The sequence below is a fragment of the Bombus vosnesenskii genome, unplaced genomic scaffold, assembly GCF_011952255.1.
Source record: "Bombus vosnesenskii isolate JDL3184/JDL3185 unplaced genomic scaffold, Bvos_JDL3184-5_v1.1 scf7180000013349, whole genome shotgun sequence".
NCBI classification, from domain to species: Eukaryota; Metazoa; Arthropoda; class Insecta; order Hymenoptera; family Apidae; genus Bombus; species Bombus vosnesenskii.
In genome coordinates, this window is record NW_022882985.1 from 947,900 (window position 1) to 969,756 (window position 21,857).

Consider the following 21,857-nt stretch of genomic DNA (forward strand, 5'->3'; position numbering starts at 1 on the left):
TAATTTATAATCATACACACGCACATACACAGTGATTATTTACATATGAAAAATATATTGCACCAATTACTCCCTTTTTTACATCAGCTAAAATAATAGGGTCAAATTGAAAATATAATAATATTTATTTTATTATACGCTGTACGTTAGATACAATAATAATATTAATACAATATCTCAATTATCTGTTTTTTTCTATTTAATTATCCTTGTATTACTGTACATTTATCTATTTATACATAAATCTTTCATGTAAGGATCTATGATCTTCTAAAAATACTCTTCTCATATTGAAAGAAGACCAATGAGCCTTAATTAACAACCATCATAATATTAAGAGCTGTCAGATCTGTCGTAACATTTTCTGCTTACTTACAGAGTATTCGTACCACTTTATGCAAAGATTAGTTCAATTATGAAAAACGAAAAAGAAGAAATCAATATTTTTTATACAGGTGCTAAAAGTTTTCTCCTTTAACTCCCTGCTAGAGGTGGGACAGTTCACATGTATACTTATAATTATAATTAAAACTTTACAAAAGATACTGGTTTCAGTTGTTGCATTAATTAAAATCTTACATAAAATTCCTTGTTAAATATTTATCATTAGATTGATTTCAATATTAATAAGAAGGCTATGCCGACGAGAGTGAGATCCACACGTAGGCACACGCAGTAATCAATCTGAAATTTCCTTATGTGCTATGTAAATTTTTCAAAATCGACAGTACACGTTCCTAACATTACATGAGCTTACTTTCATATTTTCTGGTGCAAAACAGGAAAATGGAAGATAGTTTATTTTCTTTATAAATCGTACAACATGCAAGTACTATTTTTATTCTTTGAAATATACCATTGTATTCACAGTGTTAAGAAAGTACAAGAGCTTCTTTTTCTTTGCAATATTACTGCTTTGAAACATACAGTTTTCTTTGTAATAAGTCCTTCCGTTCATGGTTGCTTTATGTAAACAAAAGTTCGGAATAAGGAGTGATTGGCTCTACGTATAATGTGCAATTCATTGTCCGAATTGTTCCTAATATTCAATCATTCAGTCAAAATATTATTAGTTCTTTATTCTTAAAAACGGTCATAAATTGATTAAAAAAAAGTTCTTCAATGTGTTAAACACAAGATTATTCTCTTAAAACATAATAAGCAAAACGTAATCCAAGGCGAAGTCGTATCGTTATCATGATGTTACGATAAAAAAAGAAATCCATAGGATTTATATTATCATACTTGGTGCATTCGATAATATTAATGTACTCCATCAATATCGTGCTTGATCGAAGTTCTTTTGATTACGATCACATATTAACAATTTATTTTTGCTTGCTGAACACCTTCATGAGCACATATTGCTTTCGACTGCGATGTTTCCGCGTGTACGAGTTATCGATCGGCATAATTTCTTTACTTACGGCGATGAAAGTGAAATATTACAAAATGTGTTAATGCAATATATGTATGTAGTATGTATACATACATATACATATATATAATACATATAATCATTCATTTATTTATATTTATATGCATACCATGTAAATAAGAGATGAGTTTGTCTTGTTTTAAGAAGTATCTTTCTTTGAGTAGTATGTACAATTGGGTTTTCTTTCAGAGTGTCTTTCAGTTCCGTTTAAAAAGGAAATAATGCCACGCTATAACGGTATCTAAGGCTCCCATTAATGTACGAGTAAAGGATACGAGAGATAAGATCCTTACACGCATAATCATAGAAAAATCTTTTATACTTTTAACGAAGTACTCGTAACGGGTTCCTTAGAACTTATTTGGCATCTACAATAAATAAATAACAAACCATTTGTTGGGCCAAGCGTTGCACAATTTCCATAATACAGTTAAAGTTGTCAGAATTAATTCAAACACCTTCTCCATAATCGCGATCACCTACATTAATTCGATCAGGGGCTGCGGTTACGCTAAAGCCAAGAATTCTATTATCAACTTTGTACATTTTTCCCTTCTTTGGCTTCTTTGACTTTCCCTGAAAGATTATATTAAGCACTTAGGCGCTTGTAAAACATATCATCAATCATTACCAGTTTTTATTACATCTACTCAAGATACCTTTACTTCCTGAAATTCCGTGGGTGCATTAGGATTAACAGCAGGCGCTGGTTTGCACAAGTCATCCGCTTGTGCTTGAGGTCGTTGGGCCGATCGCCATTTACTACGTTTTTCTAAAAATTGCTTTGCGAATTCTGAACTTTGTTTGTTATCGCCAAGATAATCTCGAACATATTCTTTTACTTCGTATGCAGACTCAATGTCTCGCAAAAATCCAACAAACGTGGGGACTGTGTACACGCAAAATTTACTAATTAAACCATTTATAAACAGAACAAAAATACGTACGTGAAAGAGTCTCTACTTACTGTCTACAGACACCTGTAAACCACTTAGGGCTTTGTTGCACCATTGTGTGAAATCATCTGTCTTGGCAGTGTTTTGTTCAAATAATTTCTTAACCAATTCCTCTTCTCGTTTATTCTTACTCTTATTTGTTTTATTACTTTGTTGCTGTTGTTGATTGGCAGTAAGAGCTTTTACTGTAGTAGTCTGTTTAACAGATTGCTTTACGGCCGTAGGTTTAATTGGCGTAGGATCGTCCCAAAAACCACTGGTACCACTATTATTCGACCAAACTTGATTATTATTAGAGCTACTTGAATTGGCCCAATTCAAACACTGAGAAGCAGCACCCCATATTCCAGCGTTTTTCAGTACGTTCAGTGATTCTTTCTGTCCTGCCTTCTCTTGGCGTTCCCTTTCTTGCTGCTAAAGTGTCAGCAATAACAATCAGTAAGATATGATTATCAATTATCAATTGTATTTCTTTTCTTCACTTTTATAGGAATGTAAAAAAGTTCATGAATTTAACAACAAAATCTCAAGACAAATGAAAAAATATATCAAAATTAATATACGATAGCATAAGACATGGAAAAAGTAATAAGTACCTTTACCTTGGCGATCCTTTCTTGCTCTTCCTGTTGAATCTGTGCGAGACTCTTTACTGGTAAAGATTTTGTAGAAGCTGTAGCCTTCTCTGCCCATTTAAATTGCAATCTTTTAGAAGAGTCCATTACTGATGCTTCTTGAGCTGTTTCTATGGCTTTCTGCTGTGCTAATTGTTGCTGCATCATTTGTTGAAATCGTTGCTCTTCCTGAACAAACATTTATAGCTATTAGTATATAGTTTCTACAGGAATGATAATACTTTCTTAAAAATTTCGAAGTATACCGCTTTCTTTTCTCGTTCGAGTCTTTGAATTTCAGCAAGTGAAGCAGCAGGAGTAGCTGGAGCTGGTGCACGAGGCGCCTGTGCCCATGGTGCTTTACTTCGTTCTTGTAATCTACGGAGTGCATCCGCTTCCCGCCGTCTCTGTTCTGCTCGCCGAGCTTGTTCTTCAGCTTCAGCCTGCTTACGTGCCTCTGCCTCTTTTCTACGATAGAAAAAGTAGAGAAATAGGTTTTATTAACTCCTTTTTTTCAAATAATTAATATTTCACAAATACATAATTATTTGCAAAATATACCGCATTCTTTCCTCTTCTTGCTTTTTTTGTTCCTCCTCCAGCTTTTTCCTTTTTTCTTCTTCCTTCTTTTGCTTTTCTTCCTGCTTTCTAAGTTCCTCCTTTTTTTTCTTTTCTTCCTCTTGTTTTTTCCTTAAATTTTCTTCTTCCTGCTTTCGCTTCTCTTCTCGTTTTTTCTCTTCCTCCTTACGCTTTTTCTCTTCTTTTTTCTTTCTTTCTTCCTCTTGTTTACGCTTCTCTTCTTCTTTCCGTTTTTTTTCTTCTTCTTTTTTCTTTCTCTCTTCATCTTTTCGCTTCGCTTCTTCTGCCTGCTTGGCCTGTTCTTCCTTTTTTCTTTTCGCATTTTCTTCGTCAGCTTGTCGTTGTAATTCCTCTTGTTTTCGAAGTTCTTCTTTTTTCCTATCTTCTTGTAATCGAAGATTTTGTTCTTCCTATGACACAATAATAACTTTCAGTTTTTAATTATATTCTAAGCGATAAAGTAATCTAAATTTTGAAACTGTAATTACCAATATCTGCTGTTCAGTCTTTATTTCTTTAGTATGCAGATCCCATAATGATGTAGGTAACTGGCCTGGAGGTACTGCTGGTATCGGTCCAACCTGAACAGTATGTAATATATTGACTGTATTTATAAACCTATATCTTTCTGAATGGAAATTTATACAAAGTAATACATACTTGCGCTAACCAACTCTGTGCATTAAATTGTGGATTTATTTGTGGCGGGGGTTGTGGCCAGACAGTATCGATATGAGGTGTTTGTGGATGGCCATTTGCATTAACATTAAGTTGACGTAACAAAGATTTTATGGGATTGTCCTCTTGCGTTGCAGCTGACGTTGAATTTATGCTTGATTGTTGAAGTCCCGATATATTTTGCATACCACCCATCTGTTGTATAAGTTGTTGTATAGGATCGACTATAGGTGGATGCGCTGTTGTACTTGAATGTGGATTTGACGTTAAATGAGTTTCTGGTTGCGTTTTAGCCTGAGGAACAAAAGATTACAGAAATTTAATATCACAATTTTTTATAAGTATATATTCTAGATGAGATAAATTGGTACCTGTTGCATTTGAGTGAAAAGTTGCATAACTGGATTTGAAGCTTGTGACGGAAGGTGAGGTACGAATGGATTTGTAGAGATTGGCATCTCTGGAATCTCTGAGTCATGAAAAACATATTGAAAAATCAATTGGTTTTGTTCTATAGGACTTAACGTTGCCCAATGCTCAGACTGAGAAAGTTTTGCTATAGCCGATGTCCGCATTTGTCTTAAAAGTAATTGTTGATTTTGTATCAATCGCATGTGTTGATACTGAAGTAGAAGAATTGGATCTTCTATACCAGATTTTGATAATGCAGTCATACCAGCTGGCACTGTGTTAGGAACAGATGGTATTACCTGATCCGTTAACTAAAAGAAACAAATGAAAAAAATCTTTTTCTATATGCATTTTCCTTAACACTAAAACATTTGTTATATTCCAAAAGATTACAAAAAGATCTTGTACCTTTAAGGGAGGAATGGGAGGTCCAGGTATAAACGGTATTCTGCCACACATCTTCATTAAGTCTCCTAAAGTGCTATACCGTTCGTCACAAGTTCTTCTTACCATTAATCCTGCTGTGAAGTAACCAGCTTTACACCATTCTGCCATTTCACTGGCTAAAAATGGACCTTGAACTTCACCCTGTGGATCACGGTAAAACCATTTCTCCTGTCCATTCGTGGATGAAACTGTAGAAGATTGGTTACCAATAGAAGGCGGTATACTAGCAGTCTTCTCTCTATGATTTTCTTCATCTGCCATCAATTTTGCAACTAATGCGTCCGCTTCTTCCTTCATTCTGTCTAAATCATCTTCCGACTTATGCCTTACGTTATCCATTTCCGCGCTATGTACGACCCTTTGAGATTCCGTTTGCACTGGAACTTGTCTTTTCGCAGTAGTAGGAATCGGATCCAACTTTGTTTCCGTTTCAATATCTTCTTTTTTCTTTTCTTTAGTGGGAGATTTATTGGTTCCTGAATCGGACGATGGCATTTTTTCAGTCTTCGTATGCTCCGTACTTGTTGCTACTGTATTTCTTTTCTGTGAAGTTTCAGATGATGTTGACGTCAAAGTTTTAGTAACAGTATTATCCGTTAAAACTGTAATGGGCAGTTTTGTTGGAGAGCTGCTTCTCCTTTCTTTCTCGATGCATTCATTTTTATCATCGAGCGGATGTAAGGACTTTGGTCGTTCTTTACTAACTGAACTAATTCCACTATTGGAATTGCGACCCGCTGTTTGTCCCTGAGTTGAACTATAAGATAAAGGTTTGCTACTAGGTTTTTTAATATTAGTAGCGCTTCCTTCGGAAACACGCCGAGTCCTTGATTCTTGAGTACCACCTGCACTAATCACTCCATCTTCATCATCATCTGAATACATTCCACCGTGAAAAGCACCTGAAGCATCGAAACTTCCTCCACTTTCGCTAGGATTTTCAGTAGCCCTAGAATGAATTTCAATCATTAAACATGATTAAAATATATTTAATTTCCTAGTAGATTATATTAGTGATAAAAACAATTAGAAAGTCACCATTCGGGAAGATTGTCATGATTATTATCATGATGATTTGAATCCCAAGAGCGCGTTGTACGAGGGGGCGGATGATGACTTGAATCATGTGTAACTCTATGACTACCACGATGTTCCCATCTACTACCACTACTTCGTCCTTCTTCTCCATCTCCTTCATTTCTTTCTAATCTGTCTCTATCCATACTCCCACTTTCGCGCCAACTACTCCTACCTAAAATACAAATTGATTATTACATAAGCAATATTCTTTACTTAATTATACATATGCAGAACTGAAGATACACGTTTATATACCCCATTTCCGCCAACCGTCATCGTCTTCTGTACCACCACGATGACGCCGCCAATTACTTTCCATAAGAGAACTACCACTAGCCCCACGACTTAATTCTTTTCTAGGACTAGTAGAACCATTCCATTCACCTGGATCTGAGGCTCCATTTCTTTCTGACCAACCACGTTCACTTTGCGACCTATCAAATGGGCGATTTCTTCCCTAGATATCAAAATATATTCACTGATCAATTAAAAGAATAAACTTGAAATCTTTTCTATAGAATGAAACAAACTACATACTTGAAATGGTTGACTGTCAATTCGTGATCCGTCTCCTGAATCATCGAAACCAACGCCACGGGAATAATGAGAAGAATACAAGCTACCTCTTCCACTTCTTCCACGTCCTCCACGATCTACACTTCCACCTCTTCCTCGACCGCCATTAGTTATTCCTCCGTTCCACATCCGCTAAAAAGATTGTATGATAATGCAATGAATATATTTTTAATTTACCAAATAATTTAATATTTAATATTAATATCTAAGAAATGTATATACTATATATATGTCAATAAATGAGAGGTAACATTTTAATTTGTAATGGATACAAAATTGAAAGAAGATATAACATAGAATGATAATAAACTAGTAATGATTATGTAAAATATACAACAGGTAGGAGAGTGCTATGAAGAACTGGCACAAGGGCTCCAGTGTGTTATATTTTTAGATTCAAACTAACTTGAGGCAGTACACAATATAGGATGTATTAAGAATATATATAAATCGCTAAATACACAATATTAATTAGCATTCTAAATAACAATTAATGCATGTGCAATCATAATATTGCAAAGTATGATAGATTAACAATCATATATAAAAAAAAGTTATTTTCTTGATGCATCTACTTATTATAACTAAATTACTTATCATAAATAAATATAAATATCCTTTAAATTTCAATATAAATATCAAATTTGTGAATGCAAGAAAAGAATACATGGTTAATTACCGTTTCATCTTCTGTCATTTGTATAAGAGCCAAAGGAAGTTGAGTTTTCTCAACATATAATGATGAGAAATTTGTCAATGGTTCAGGAGGTTTACAATTACGGTCAAACAGGATCAACATTTCTTCTCGCCCGTATCTATGTTCAGCTAATTGATAACGTGGAGTTGTTAAACTTGTAGTACCTCCACCACCACCGCTACTATTGCAAGTATCTCCAGACAAATTGCGCAACCTATATGTTCATCATAACAAGTAAAATGTATATAAGCAAAGAAATACACTGAATTAATAATTGTATTATATATATAAAACATTACAAACCATTCTGGACCAAATTTCATAGAATCCGTCATGATGATCTATTTGCTGAAGACATAATATTTTATCATAGAATAGAGTTTTCGAAAGATTATTATCATGTTGGGAATTATATTTCTAAACTCACATGTAAATTAGTTAGAAAAATATAGTAGTAAAAATAATATGTATGATTAACAAATATTTAGCTTTTCTGTCTTAAGAAATGACACCAATAGAAAACACAATGATGTGGGAAAATATTACCTGTATCAAGCATGTCTTATGACAATAATCACAGATATTCAAGATAAACCTAATTGGTATAATTATAGCAAATTGTATCGACAATCTTTACCTGTTGCTCGACGAAAATCGCGCAACCACGATGATCAATAATAATTACAACGATATAAATTTAATGTTATCATGAAAGGCATAGAATTGAGATATATAAAAAGTATGAAGTAAAAGTGAGCGAAGGTAGGAGAGGACGGCAGACGATGGCAAAGTATTCATAAAAGTTGTGATTCTTTTGAAAATCAACCAATACCTAACAATGATTATTTTAAACGAAGAAACAACAATGTAGAAGAAGGTGTAAATATCCTATGAACATTCCAGTTTAGTGAAAATAGTACGCATTTATTTACGACATGTTCTTAAACAGACTGATTTCCGTGAGCCCAGGTGGCAACATTAACCAAACTTTTTCCGCTCATGAATGTCATAAAAGTCCATAAGTGGCCAATCTATTTCGACTAAATATCATACTGGCAATCCCGATTATTCGTAGTGCAACGAATATGAAAAAGATCGTATGATGAACGCGAAAAATACCTCACTGATCTTCGAAATTACTGAGGGCAGCGATACAACACACCAATATGGCTGATAGTTTTTTTAGAATAAAGCGCATGCGGAGTTGCTGGTATACCTGATGTATTGAAAAGTTACTAGCGACATATGCTATTTTTTTAATCACTATCAGCTGAAGATATTTTTTTGATATGTATGTATCTTTATGATCTTAGAATTAACTTTCTAACTGATCGGTACGTTAGAAGCAAAGGAATTTTTTGTATTTGTTAATGTTTCCTTCTTATTGTCGTTTATTTTTGATAAATTAAATTTTAACGACCTCTTTTTGAGATTTAAATTTCCAAAATTCAATGTCATCAAATACTGAAGTGTTATAGATATTTATGTTACAATATACGTATACAATAAAAAGATATTGAAATTAATTTTTCGGATAGAGTATAATATATTTAAATTTCCTAGTCATTTTAAAACTATCATGTATGACCCTCAAGCTACATTACTTTTACAGTTTTATGTCTTTTGTTGTAGCATGTCGCTTAATTTTTATAAAAATTGTACAATGATATACTGCATATTAGAAATTCATTCTATATATGTGAAAGAATATTAAATAAATAAAGATTTTTCATGAATAAAAATAGATAAAGTAGGACGCTACTGAATCAAACAAAATAATGTGGTTTTTTAACTATAATGCCATATTCTGCAACTGCCGGGGTCAGATCTTCCATGGTAAGAGTATAACGTCGATCTTTTCCTTTCGTTTTTGTATTCTGATTGGCTCCACGTGTTTTACAGTGTTGCAGTGCATCGTTTGCTATTTCAGATATAAATTTTTGTGCAGCTAGTGAAACCAATCTCACTCTAAAATCGTTATACACATATTTATGAAACAGTAATCATTAAAGTTTCATTTATATATTAATCAACCTTTTTGCAAATTACTTACATTCTGGGATCTGTCGTATTAAAACCAGCAGTATGTAAATAATATTCACTAACAGCGTCCGGTACCTGTTAAAAAAATCATTTGATATTACCAATTATACTATTAATAATAATAAACAAATTATACAACAATTATAATGTTTCATTTGCCTACTGTTGGCGTATAATCTTCGAGTTGTAGTAAAAAATCCGAAAGGGGTTGTCCAGCAGTTTTTGTTTCTTCATTTGCTGTGTACATAGGTGGTGTATCTCTTCCAAAATCTTCTGCCATTTTAATTTATCTTTTCCTATACGATATCAAAACATTACGTAGAAAAAATTTGACTTAGAATAACATTCATAAACAAATAATTTTTCATACTACAAAATTGAAATGATTTATAAGGTATAAATTATAACCTCCGACAATAAAGGTATCAAAATTTCTTTCAGTAAATGTTTCAAGTTCTTTCAGACAAAAATCTTTTGCTTGACTCTTCTAAGTATTAATGGAAAAAGATATTCTTGAAATAACGGCAGAACATACCTAAAATATTAGCGTCCTGTCCGTGAATATATATTAAAGGAATCTACATGCATATAAACAAAGAACGAGTACTTGAGAATTCTCTAAACCGGAAGGAAGCCTAGGGAATAAACGTAGGGCCTAAGGAATAAATGTCAAGAGAATATATCGATCGATTACTCGCATTTAATTCAAATAGTGCAAGTAGTTATTTATTTTTCATATGATTTTTTTCTTTTTATACAATCATAATAAGTAAACGGTAATATTTAATGCAAGAAAATGCTTAAAACATACTTGAGATTTAACTATTAACATAATAAATATAATAGTAGAATATAAATAAATCATGTTGGTAGTGGGTTTTTTAATGTCAATGTTGGAATCCAAGAATCTTTCTTCAAGTTCTCATACTTAAGTTTATTTAGTAACATACTTTGTATAACCTGTTCAGCAGTATGAGTCAGACCATAATAATCCACAAACATACCATCTGGATCAACGAGATATATGATTATCGTATGATCAACCTAGAATATGACAGAAATAAAGTGATTTTATATTCAAAGATAGAATTTAAGCGACTTATAAGGAAGATAAATGACTAACAATATAGTCTGAATCTTGATCCTTGGGCCCATTGCTGTAGTATACTCTATAAGCTTTGCATACTTTAGCAACTTGTTCTTTGGTTCCAGTAAGGCCAAGAATTTTGTCAGAAAATTCTTTAACATATTTGCCTACAACTTCTGGCGTATCTCTGTCAGGATCCACAGAAATAAATATAGGCTGAACTTTTGTATTATGCTGGGTCTCTAAAAAAGTAATTTAATATAAAAGATGAGACATATACATTTTTTACATATTGTCATTTAAACCTACCCAACTTATCAACAATTTCTGTCAGTTTTTCAAGTTCATCAGGACATATGTCAGGGCAATGCGTAAAACCAAAGTATATTAAAACCCACTGTCCTAAAAAATCATCTGACTTCCATACTTGTCCTTTAGAATCAACTAATTCAAATTTTCCACCAATTGCTGCCTTGCCTAGTTCACGTCTTCTCTCACGTTCTATTTCTTTATCTTTTGATTCTTGAAGATAATACATATACATTAAAAGAACTGCACATCCTATGCTCGTAACTGCTACACTTTTCCATGTGATAACACTGTTTCTAAAGATGGATTGTTTTTTACTTGATAATGAGCGTATTTCATTGGATTTATGTAAAGGTCTAAAAATATTTATGGTTCTAACTTGCGGATAACATTGCCAAAAATTTGGTGAATGTCGAAATGTAATTGTCTGTAAATAATATTAATTTTATTATTTTGTGTTTGTTTTGTTCTTTTATGAAAGTAATCCCATTTGAGTACAATTATTTCGAATAACAATTACTTACACTTCTAAAAGCTTGATTCGAACATTTTAAAAGAAAAAGATTTTTTAAACAAGACATTGTTATTTGTTGCACACAATTAGTTTGATCGATTTAAAATCATGAATAGGTTATGTTTCCATTGTATGTTATCGCACCTGACTTTATATAGACTATTTCAAATACTCGTTTCTTCTTTTTCCGGAAATGATTTAATTAATTAATGGGTTATATAAAAAATGAATCCTGATACATTATAGAAATTGATGATAAAATTTATTATTAGAAAATTGTTGAATTAACAAGTATTTTTTTACTCAAACCTTTTTTTTTTTTTAGTATTTTGTATATAATAAATATTGTATTAAAATAACTTGTTTTTTCTACATAAATGAGCTTGTTCTTATAAAAAGGCGCACTGTTCTTGACGAAGTATTATCAAATTTTCTTCGAAATTTAGGCCAGTATTTCGAGTACAATATTTCCATCTAAATATGCAAATAAAGCGTTAATTAAAGATTAATTAGTTTTAGATAACTAGCATTTACGTACTTGTTGCCTTTTCTATCCTCAAGAGTAAGAGTGTCTATTAACAACATATCCGAGTTAGAAATTATAGTCGCATCTTCGTTTTTTTCATTTTTATCTTTTTGGTACCAAATACGTGCTTCTATCGTTGATCGGTTTTTCGATAAAAATTGAAATTCTGCTGCACCAATATCGTAGAATGTCGTCGATTTATTTCTTCGAGTAGGTATCCTTGAACACATAATATTTCGTCAAAGTTATTTATAGATACATATATGGAATAAAATTTCCAAGTGTATCGCAATAGTAATGATAAATTTTTTACGAAACAAGATCGCGTATTAGCGTTATTAAAGTATATCTTACGTGCATCGAAACTTGAAATTTATTGTTGAATCACGTTCCACAATCTTTAAGAATAACATTCCTGATGTCTTTGTCGCCGTTTCTGAAATTGTCACCGATGCTCTCAAAGGCTGGCCTAATAAGAACAAACAAATAAAAAACGAGTTGCAAATATTTTACATACAAGTTGACTTTACCACAAAATGGTTCTTGATCTCTCGTGGGCAAATAATAAATTCCTAAAGGACCGCGATTAGCTCGGTAGCCCATTTCTTGGGACCATAGCGTAGATTCCATAGGAAAACACATTCCATTCGTATACGAGATCGTTCCTTGGGGACAAGGCCAAGCAATAAATTTACAAGATTCATTCGTTGTACGTATGCTTTCCAAAAAATATGCCCAAGCTCTTAAATGACTACAAGCGATCTCTTTCGTTAACATATCCTCTGAAACATTATTATTTTTACAATTCAAAAAATTTCAAATAACTTGGATCGCGTCGGTCAACAAACATCTAATCACGTACCTTTCAAATGGCTAACAACAACAGAATTCTTCACATCCTTGCAACCTGGCTGCTCTCTACCGCCGTTTGGAAAGAAATCGATATGACCAAGTGGCTTTAAAAGACCAAATCCATCTGCAAAGTCCTGGGATCCATCCGTATGAATCACATCTACTAACCGAGCATCGGTAGCATCTAATTTCCTGGACTTCTCTCTAACCAAATGATTTCTGAAAAAGGGTGACGCAGGATCTAGGCCTGTTATACGACCTAGAAGAATACTTTTCTTCTTGAGGATCTCTGAGGCACAGCCAGCCACATGAGCTCCGAGACTAAAGCCAATCACGTGAATGTTTTCAGCAAGAGTACCCAAATTAACAGCGTCTAAAAGGACTAGACCTAATTGCCGTCCTACGAGTTCCGTGTTCGCCACTGCTGCTGAGTAGGTCGTTGCTGCTCCTTTTGTCCAATCAAGCACCAAGATGTTCGTATCTTCCTAATGGATATGCCACCATTTATCTACGTAAGTTGTTCTGATAAACGAATTCTCTATCGATCGACAATAGACATTCGTTTCTTGTTAATTACCAAGTCCAGAAGAGCCTGTACCAAAAGAACCGCACCAATATCGCTACCGCTTCCTTTATAGCCGTGTATTACAACTTTCAGAGGTTTCGTCCAATCAAATTCTGATTGAAGAATGGATTTCAAATCATCACCATATTGAAGGCTTTTAGGGGATTCTCGTCTAGAGCGAGTGTACAATAAAAATCTCGTTTGAATTATGCTAGGATGCTCCGGCGGCCTTTTCAACGTCAAACGGGGCGGCGGATCCGCAAAGCAGCCAACTGATTCTGCAATTTCCACTTCTTTTATATTTCTTACTTAATTGGACGAATACTGCTTCTTATGCTATACATACCAAAGCAAATTTTCGTTTTCAAATGTCCAAGACCAACTCTTATTCGCCGCACCATCGCTCGACTCCTTCCAGGGAATCTTGCTGGGAAAAGAAGAGAATTTAGTTTCTCAGTGACAATCAACTATTCTTATCTTCATTAAAAGCTTGCTTACCAGCACGATTAACTTCGACGATCCAAAGAACAAGAAGCATTAAAATGACGAAGCGTATCATTAAAGCGAGTTGCATCTTTCATTTGTTCTCTTCGAATCTTGGTCGCATCCGATGGAGGCTATTAGCTATTTTCCTTTTCCTCTTTCTCCTATGTTTGTTCGTCACTCCCCTTCTTCTCTTAGGCTACTAACGCGATTCTCTATTTAATCTTCTCTATTCTACCTACAATGGAAAACTACAGCGCAGTACAAATGGTTGGATGAATTTTTTTCACCTTACTATTATAGCAAAAGTACCATCCTTTTGCGCAATCGATTTTCCGCTAGCGAGCACACGACAACCAGTTTACTTCCTATCTCACTGAATTTATACCTGTTGTTGTATGAATTATTATTTATTAAATAAGGATTAAATGGAGGATCAAACTACATATAGCTATTCATAATCGTCGCTCTACTTGCGGTTGGTACGTTCTGATAGCAAAGCGAATTACTTTAACAATTCTTAGTTCACCTTAGAACAGTAGAATGTGTTAAATACGTCAAATGATAGGTATCAATGGAATTTGGAAAGAAATATGCGTTGAACCAAATGCTCGGCTCACATACTTTCTTTCAAGTCACAACGATTATGACCTTCTTTTTCACCATCCAATATGACGCAATATTTCCAACTTTTCTCGTGTGCAAATAACGGTTTCTTCTGCATATAGAGACGTTCTACTTTCACTCGAACGATTTCACTAAAATTGTTGCGGGCAGACAAATGAAGAGTCAACTTGTTAATGTACAATCCTCGTTTACAGAAATCTATTATTGCGATGAAAATTATATAATTTTATGTTATATTATATCAATTTTATAATTATAACTATATACGTACGTACGTAATATGGTTTATCACTTCATAGTAAAAGCCTATTGACAGAAGTTTCGAAACTGGGACGAGATTTTGTAGCGAAGCTCTGATGTTCAGGAAGTCGAGAGTCGCGGACTGTCTTTTACTGAAGATCTGTTAAACCGGACGAACGAGTTTCACAATTGTATTTTAAAAAATAAGCTTATCAGCGAAGATTTGCCAAGTATCTTCCGTTTATAAAATTAAACTGCAGCAATTCCTTCTTATGCATCCCTAAATATTGCTCAGTAATGAAGTTACCTAAATATCATCTTGCAAAAAAAGAGAAAGCAATCAGACTGCATTTTTTTATCCTAAATACCTTATTATGTAGTTAGGCATCCTTTAAATCTGTAACAAGTACAGTGGATCACAAAGTATTCGAGCACTTACCAGAGAAAATATTTAGACAACAATAAATAATAACTCAAAAGTTTTTTCTACTACTTATTTTTCTACTTATCTGTACATGTATAGCATAGTGAAACGTAATGTAACACATTTTTGTTGGTCTTTGTACATTTACTGAAAATATAGAGTTTAGAAATTGAAATTATAAAGTGTTCGAATCTTTTTGTGATTGATTGTATACATATACAGAAAAAATTCTAAAAATGTTTGTATATTTTTATGAATAGTGAGATAAGAAGTATACTCATTCTTCACAGTGTATCAGCGTAGATATCTTCACAGTGTATGAATTGATACATATCAGAATTTTTCATACCTCAAAAGTTGTAACACCTGCAACATTTATTGATATTTTTCATTGGTTGTTTACTTGTGTTTATCTTTAAATCAAGTAACTGATCAAAGTCGCAAATCAAAAATAAAAAATCATTGTTTTTCATCAGCTACTGTCTGCGTATACCTATTCCCTTTCTGCTTGAAAAAGAGAGAAATCCGAAGATCTATAACAACAAAAATTAGATATAAATCATATCTCGTAATATCAATAAAAGATTTATCTTCGTAGCGATTTAATAGCCAAGTGGTTTATATATGTAGACAACATTTTGATCTGATACTCGATAACTGATAACAACTTAATGCGCTACTTTGTTTGCACAAATACATCTGGGAATGATTCTTTATATAAGTCTATGAAACAATTCGAATTGTTTGAAGACGTACTGCCCACGATGATGTTCAAGATATCTATTTTATGTTGCGCGTTGCCGGTGATTTTAGGAGGGTCATTTACAGGACAACAGCATGAACCAAATCACATCACTAATACCGCATCTGAGTTTAATGTTCTAACTCCTGTAAGTAAATTTTACTGAGATCGTCATATAATTCCTAGTATTTACGTTGAAATAAGAGTCAGCATTTCTGCAGAAAGAACTCGCAGAAAAAGCGGGATACATAGCCGAAACTCATCGAGTCGTCACAGAGGATCGGTATATTTTGCAACTGGATAGAATCGTAGGATCGGACAAAATACCTCCATCTGACGATAAGATAGCTGTATTATTTGTCCATGGTGTTTTTGATTGCTCGGCTTCGTGGCTTTTGTCAGGTCCTGAAAAGAGTTTAGGTATTATCAATTTACTATTCGTCTATAGAATAAACTTTTTTAAGTGCTATAATTTGTTTTTTCTTTTCTTTTTTTTTAAGAAAGTCATCCATTTTTGGAATAGATTTACATTTCCAAGGAAAAACAAATTTACGTTAATTTTAATCCTTTGCACTTGGCTGTTGTCCTTGAAGGGACACAATGAGAATACTGGTGATTATATAGCACAAACTCCACACAAGGTCCAAATTTTTAAAAAATATATGTTCCCTTCGCATTGTACGAAAAGAACAAATAAAAAATTGAAGAATATGCCGAGTGCAAAGGGTTAAATGATATCCGATTAATATTTTTCTCCAAATTTTAGGTTTCATATTAGCAGATTGGGGATACGATGTATGGTTGGGTAATGTGCGTGGCAACAGGTACTCACAAAACCACTTGGATTGGACTGTTTCAGAGCCAGATTTTTGGATGTTCAGGTATAATTGGAATAATCGTTCGTTAAAACGCATTTTGGTAATCGATACGATTGCCGCACCGTTACTTCCTGATAATACAACGATTGTTACTTTCGTACAGTTGGCATGAAATTGGAGTGTACGATCTGCCAGCGATGATCGACCATATCCTCACTCAAACAAAAAAAGAGAAAATCTTCATCATATCACATAGCCAGGGTGGTACGTCGTTCTTTGTAATGGCTAGCGAACGGCCAGAGTATCAAGAGAAGATTATCGCTTCTTTTGCTTTGGGTCCAGCAGTCTTCATGTCCAGGACAAAAAGTCCTCTATTCCATGTTTTGGCTCCTTTTTCCAACGATATCAATGTACGCTTTAGGAGCTGCATTTACTAATTTTCATATCAAATCAAACGATGCTGAATTTTTCTCATCTTTGGTCTTTTTTTTTTTTTTACAGCTCATAACAGATTTGATAGGCATGTATGAATTCAAACCATCGGATAAACTCATACAGATGCTTGGAACAATTGTGTGTGATAAAGAAGCACTTTTGCAACCAATATGTAAAAACATCGTATTCTTGTGTGCTGGCTTCAGTAAAGAACTTAATACGGTAATCATATGCATGTGCATTCAATGTAATCACTATACATATACAATAGTTTTCGATTTAACTTGATTCTAATTCATAGACTCTATTGCCTGTTATTGTGCAATATGATCCTGCTGGTTCATCTGTTAGGCAAATCGTACATTATGGACAATTGATTAGTTCAGGTTGATATTTAATAATATAATTTTATAAAATGTACAACCTTTTGCTTTTTCCAAATTAAATCTTTTCTTCTCATAGGCAAGTTCCGGAAATTTGACTACGGCCTTGTCGGCAACATGAAAAGATACGGTACGATACATCCTCCTGATTATAATTTGGCCAACGTTAAGCTACCAGTGTATTTGCATTATAGTGCCAGTGATATGTATACCGATGTTCAGGTTCGTATGCTGTTTATCGCGCTGCTTCAGTTTCTACTGAATTCTTCAAGTTTCTCTTCCCTGTTGATATCTTTACAGGACTTGCATCAATTGTACAGAGCATTACCCAATGCTCAGAAATTGTTAGTTCCATCCGACAGCTTTGGGCATATTGATTTCTTATGGGGCAAGCATGTAGATGCTTGGGTATACAATGAAATTTTAAGTCTCATGGAAACTCACAAAAAATGAATATTATTGGACTATGAAGTGCAAATTATGTTAATAAAAACATGACTGACCATAAATTTGTATATTGTACCATAAATAAAATCAACGGCTTTGTCATTATTCAAAAATCAGATCAACATTCTAATCAGAAAAGTATTGAATGAATCTATTCAGTGTATAAGAACCATATTATGTGATTATAAGAACGATTAAGACATCAATTATTAATTTTGTCTTGTAATTATCTTATATTCTTTACATGTGTAATCCATTAAACGATCATAGATCAGCAAGAATATACATATGTATCAATTAATTAAAATATATTAATTCATAAGCTTTTGAATTATTTCCATGCTTTCAGTTGTGAATTTTGAACATTCGTAACAAACGCACTATGATTGAGAAATAATATAGGCTTCTTATACATATATTCTTGTACATATATCATTATCACCTAATGACAAAATCCGCAATCACTTAGCTGCCAACCCAATACATACAGCGTGTTTCACTTAACTCTAGTACCGTAAATATCTCGCTTATTATTGATAGACAAAATTTCAGAGAAAAACGTTATCTGATTTGAGAGGGCAAATATGATGGTAAATATGAGATTTACCTCAAGGTCATAGATTTCGAGATTTCAAGGTCATTGCTGTTTTTCTAAGCGCGATTACATACAGTCACGAACAAAAGTATTGGCATACTCTTTAAAACGGAATAACATTCCCAAAATTGAACCAAACGACTTGAATTTTTTTTGATAAGTTAAAAGAATTAGTCTACCGATGCGAAGGAAAAATTTTTAAAAAATTGCAGTTGGCCGCAATCGCGAAGAAAATAAAGGCCACCTTTCGGAACTTTTTTATCTGTACCTCTAATGGAAATTTAAATAACACATCTTGAAGAGTTATGTTAGCTATGTACATGTTGGAAATTTCATCGAAATCAGCTGGTGTAGAATCAAATAACAGGCATCGAAAGATAAATAAGAATCTATAATTAATAAAGTTATAGAAAATTATAACTTCGCATCGTTTTTAATCGTTTTTAGTTCGTGGTAATGTTAACCGATTTCGGTTAAATTTTCAACATGTATATAACTAGCATAAATGTACAAAATGTACTTTTTAAATTTTCATTACAGGCTCGGATAGAGTTACACGAAGTAACCCTTACTATTTTCTTCGCGATTCCGACCAACTGCAATTTTCCTAATATCCTTTTACACATTGTCTAGTAAACTAATCCTTCTAACTTGTCAAAACAAAAAATTCAAATCGTTGGTCTAATTTTTAAAAAGTTACTCTGTTTTAAAGAGTATATATTTATTCCTGGTCGTATATATTTTTATTATCATGGCGTCAGCGCTGAAGGTACGATTAATCCAAAAACTTATAATATTATGCATTCATATGATCTTGAATACCAAAAATTCATAAATGTTTAGCGTGGTCGATGAAGAAAAACTTACTTCACAAGTGTTCAAAGCTATGAACATCCACTTCAATACATTTCTGTGAGCGATTAACGTATGATTCTTGGCCGTCCGTATAACGTGACGACTAATATTATCACATTGTTCTGTTTAATACATATCTCCCATATTTTATAGTATTATACTAATATCATGATAAATTGTTTGTTTAATCGTACCCCACAGAAAGAAGCTTAGAGGTTTAAGATCAAGCGAACGCGCAGGCTATATCGAATGGCTGTACAAAGAGCGATCCAACGCAATGTTGAGGAAACTTTTCTCCTATTGACAATTGGCATCATTTTTAACACTTGTTGAAATCAATTTTCCTTCATTGATCTTTCTATCGTAACTTTTTCTTCTTAATTTCAGCTGTAACCTGTAACGCCATGATGATAAGAAGATATAGCTCCATTTAAAAAAATATCGATAATCTTGAAACGTATAAAAAATATGATTACTATCACATTTGCCCTTCTAAATCAGATAATTTCTTTTCTCTAATATATTTTTGTATTGTCAATAGTGAGTGAGATATTGAAAGTGTTTAAGTTAGTTTAAGTTAATATAGTTGGATGTATATGTTATTTACTATTGAAGAAGTACTTATTCATAAGAATGTAGTAATTATACATTTCACCTAACGGTATATGTAAGAATTACATTCCTTTATTGCATATAGAGGACATATATAAAATTATTTTAAAACTAGCATTAAAAATTTACAATTTTAATAATTATTAATTATTAATTATAAAATTCTAAAATGAATCAATAATAAAAACAATTTTTATCTCATTTTCTTAATAATTTGTACAAATTTATTGATATGCAGTAATATAAATATACAATATACAAAAGTTTACTTTTACATAGATTTTTTAAGAATTATTCTTGAATTGCCATTATAAGAAGTATGTTAGCCATATCCCAAATATCATGAATCTTCATATCTATTAATTGCGATAATTTTGAAGCTATAATTCTTACTGATTTGCAATCTATACACAAAAAGAATGCCCCACAAAGAACGATAGAAGCTCCCAAAAATAATATATTTGACATTAACATCATAAGACTCCTCTTTTCTTGTTGAGTTTTTGCTATATGTTCTTGCAACAAACATTGCAAATGAAAATATATTTCCTCCCTCTATAACCATATATATCTGTTTCATTAACCATGCTAATGTCATTTATAACATATTACTAATGTCTTACAAATATCTATTAATAAAATTCAAACCTGCAGATAAACTAGATCCAATAAATTTATAGTAAGTTCTTGCATATTTGGAGTATCCTTGAGTCCTGTTGCAGCTAAAAGAATTTCTACGCAATTTAACGGAGTGTAAAATGGCATTCTGAATCCAACAGTCTTAAATACCTTATATTCTGATAGAAAAATTACATTGGGTGTGTATTCAGATTTTTTGTCTATACACCGTAAGATGCCAAGTACCTGTAGCATATAAAACATTAAGATACCACTATTGATAAATTTAGAATAAAATCATGTATATGTACTTGCGATATTCTTAACTTGTTGAAATGTGAATCCATTTTATTTGCTAATTGCAAACAAGACATGAGGTATAATTTTGATTGACTTGCTACTTTTTTACAAACTTGAGACCAAGAACTTTCTGTTTGATCAGCATTTCTATATACTTCCCAAAAATAGCTACACATAAATTTATCATATAAGTGAATAGCAATGTATCTAGTATCTGGCCCCAAATGGAGATATTCTGTTATTTTAAATATTGCATTGATAATTGGAATTGGTATAGCTGAAAGCAGTATGAATGAAAATTTTGTTGTTATTATATTCTATCAAAATAGGAACAACAAAGATATAAATAAAAATGAAATTAATATTAACAAAGGGATACAGTTTCAAATGCAATAATTACCTACAAATGGCATGTAAAATTCGTCTTTAGCTTTGATAAAACTTTCTTGCGCTTTAATGATTGATTGAAGTTCTTCTAGCCAATCATCAAGTAAAGGTTCTGTATTAAATAGATAGTTATTTCAAGAAGAAAGTTTAGATTCATTATTTTTGTGTATTAAACATCTACATTTGTCTGTCAACACTCTTATTTATATGAAATGCTAATTACCAATATAAGAAGTATCCAAGTCCATATTTTCTTTGAAAAATTCTTGCTTAATACTATTATTATCAAATATTATTTAATAACATCACACACAACAATGTTACCTTTCAAACAGTATACAAGATACTACTTAAAAGAAGCTAATTGGCTGGAGCATAAGTCACGTGATACATTTCGCGATATATCGAAATCATACATTCAAATTAAAATTAGAATTCATTTTACATAATATTAAAACAAGACGTGTATAAGGTAAGCATTTTAAATGTATGACAAAATTTTATTTAGTATATATATAC

The 21,857-nt window shown here is 32.6% G+C and overlaps 6 protein-coding genes across 11 annotated transcripts; 1 reads left to right on the forward strand and 5 right to left on the reverse strand.

Annotated features, from left to right (window-relative positions):
• Nucleotides 1–177: 177 nt before the first annotated feature.
• Nucleotides 178–8,687, reverse strand: LOC117236466 (GRB10-interacting GYF protein 2-like). Of its 4 annotated transcripts, none has more exons than XM_033499448.1 (16): nt 8,309–8,682; nt 7,780–7,824; nt 7,459–7,690; nt 6,741–6,911; nt 6,459–6,660; nt 6,162–6,375; nt 5,085–6,072; nt 4,637–4,987; nt 4,248–4,559; nt 4,076–4,168; nt 3,570–3,997; nt 3,275–3,476; nt 2,991–3,197; nt 2,406–2,808; nt 2,098–2,327; nt 178–2,014 (listed from the first exon to the last, which is right to left on the reverse strand). In XM_033499448.1, the coding sequence occupies exons 2-16, from the start codon at nt 7,809–7,811 to the stop codon at nt 1,889–1,891; spliced, it is 4,191 nt and encodes a 1,396-aa protein (XP_033355339.1). In that variant the 5' UTR covers nt 7,812–7,824; nt 8,309–8,682; the 3' UTR covers nt 178–1,888. The 4 variants fall into 4 exon arrangements, with proteins under 4 accessions (XP_033355339.1, XP_033355340.1, XP_033355341.1 ...); XM_033499449.1 differs by lacking the exon at nt 8,309–8,682 and adding an exon at nt 8,114–8,299; XM_033499450.1 differs by having other exon boundaries at nt 182–2,014; nt 2,997–3,197; nt 8,596–8,687.
• A 254-nt stretch (nt 8,688–8,941) lies between these two features.
• On the reverse strand, nt 8,942–10,161 carry LOC117236478 (transcription initiation factor TFIID subunit 10-like). The gene is made up of 4 exons (XM_033499476.1): nt 10,055–10,161; nt 9,683–9,815; nt 9,530–9,594; nt 8,942–9,444 (listed from the first exon to the last, which is right to left on the reverse strand). Exons 2-4 carry the CDS (start codon nt 9,797–9,799, stop codon nt 9,243–9,245), a joined length of 384 nt encoding a protein of 127 aa, XP_033355367.1. The 5' UTR covers nt 9,800–9,815; nt 10,055–10,161; the 3' UTR covers nt 8,942–9,242.
• Nucleotides 10,162–10,218: 57 nt separating this feature from the next.
• LOC117236475 (protein SCO2 homolog, mitochondrial) lies at nt 10,219–11,588 on the reverse strand. The gene is made up of 4 exons (XM_033499470.1): nt 11,440–11,588; nt 10,916–11,342; nt 10,643–10,848; nt 10,219–10,563 (listed from the first exon to the last, which is right to left on the reverse strand). The coding sequence occupies exons 1-4, from the start codon at nt 11,494–11,496 to the stop codon at nt 10,381–10,383; spliced, it is 873 nt and encodes a 290-aa protein (XP_033355361.1). The 5' UTR covers nt 11,497–11,588; the 3' UTR covers nt 10,219–10,380.
• Nucleotides 11,589–11,745: 157 nt separating this feature from the next.
• LOC117236468 (pancreatic triacylglycerol lipase-like) lies at nt 11,746–15,178 on the reverse strand. Of its 2 annotated transcripts, XM_033499454.1 has the most exons (9): nt 14,754–15,178; nt 13,871–14,680; nt 13,719–13,799; nt 13,385–13,650; nt 12,818–13,292; nt 12,486–12,737; nt 12,310–12,424; nt 11,968–12,174; nt 11,819–11,903 (listed from the first exon to the last, which is right to left on the reverse strand). In XM_033499454.1, the coding sequence occupies exons 2-9, from the start codon at nt 13,944–13,946 to the stop codon at nt 11,819–11,821; spliced, it is 1,557 nt and encodes a 518-aa protein (XP_033355345.1). In that variant the 5' UTR covers nt 13,947–14,680; nt 14,754–15,178. The 2 variants fall into 2 exon arrangements, with proteins under 2 accessions (XP_033355344.1, XP_033355345.1); XM_033499453.1 differs by lacking the exon at nt 14,754–15,178 and having other exon boundaries at nt 11,746–11,903; nt 13,871–13,946.
• Nucleotides 15,179–15,739: 561 nt separating this feature from the next.
• LOC117236472 (lipase 3-like) lies at nt 15,740–18,033 on the forward strand. The gene is made up of 7 exons (XM_033499468.1): nt 15,740–16,036; nt 16,110–16,308; nt 16,655–16,769; nt 16,870–17,116; nt 17,208–17,363; nt 17,443–17,527; nt 17,604–18,033. The coding sequence occupies exons 1-7, from the start codon at nt 15,818–15,820 to the stop codon at nt 17,975–17,977; spliced, it is 1,395 nt and encodes a 464-aa protein (XP_033355359.1). The 5' UTR covers nt 15,740–15,817; the 3' UTR covers nt 17,978–18,033.
• Nucleotides 18,034–20,270: 2,237 nt separating this feature from the next.
• LOC117236476 lies at nt 20,271–21,722 on the reverse strand. Of its 2 annotated transcripts, none has more exons than XM_033499471.1 (5): nt 21,562–21,722; nt 21,352–21,450; nt 20,963–21,228; nt 20,682–20,897; nt 20,271–20,588 (listed from the first exon to the last, which is right to left on the reverse strand). In XM_033499471.1, exons 1-5 carry the CDS (start codon nt 21,584–21,586, stop codon nt 20,325–20,327), a joined length of 870 nt encoding a protein of 289 aa, XP_033355362.1. In that variant the 5' UTR covers nt 21,587–21,722; the 3' UTR covers nt 20,271–20,324. The 2 variants fall into 2 exon arrangements, with proteins under 2 accessions (XP_033355362.1, XP_033355363.1); XM_033499472.1 differs by having other exon boundaries at nt 20,271–20,604.
• Nucleotides 21,723–21,857: the final 135 nt, after the last annotated feature.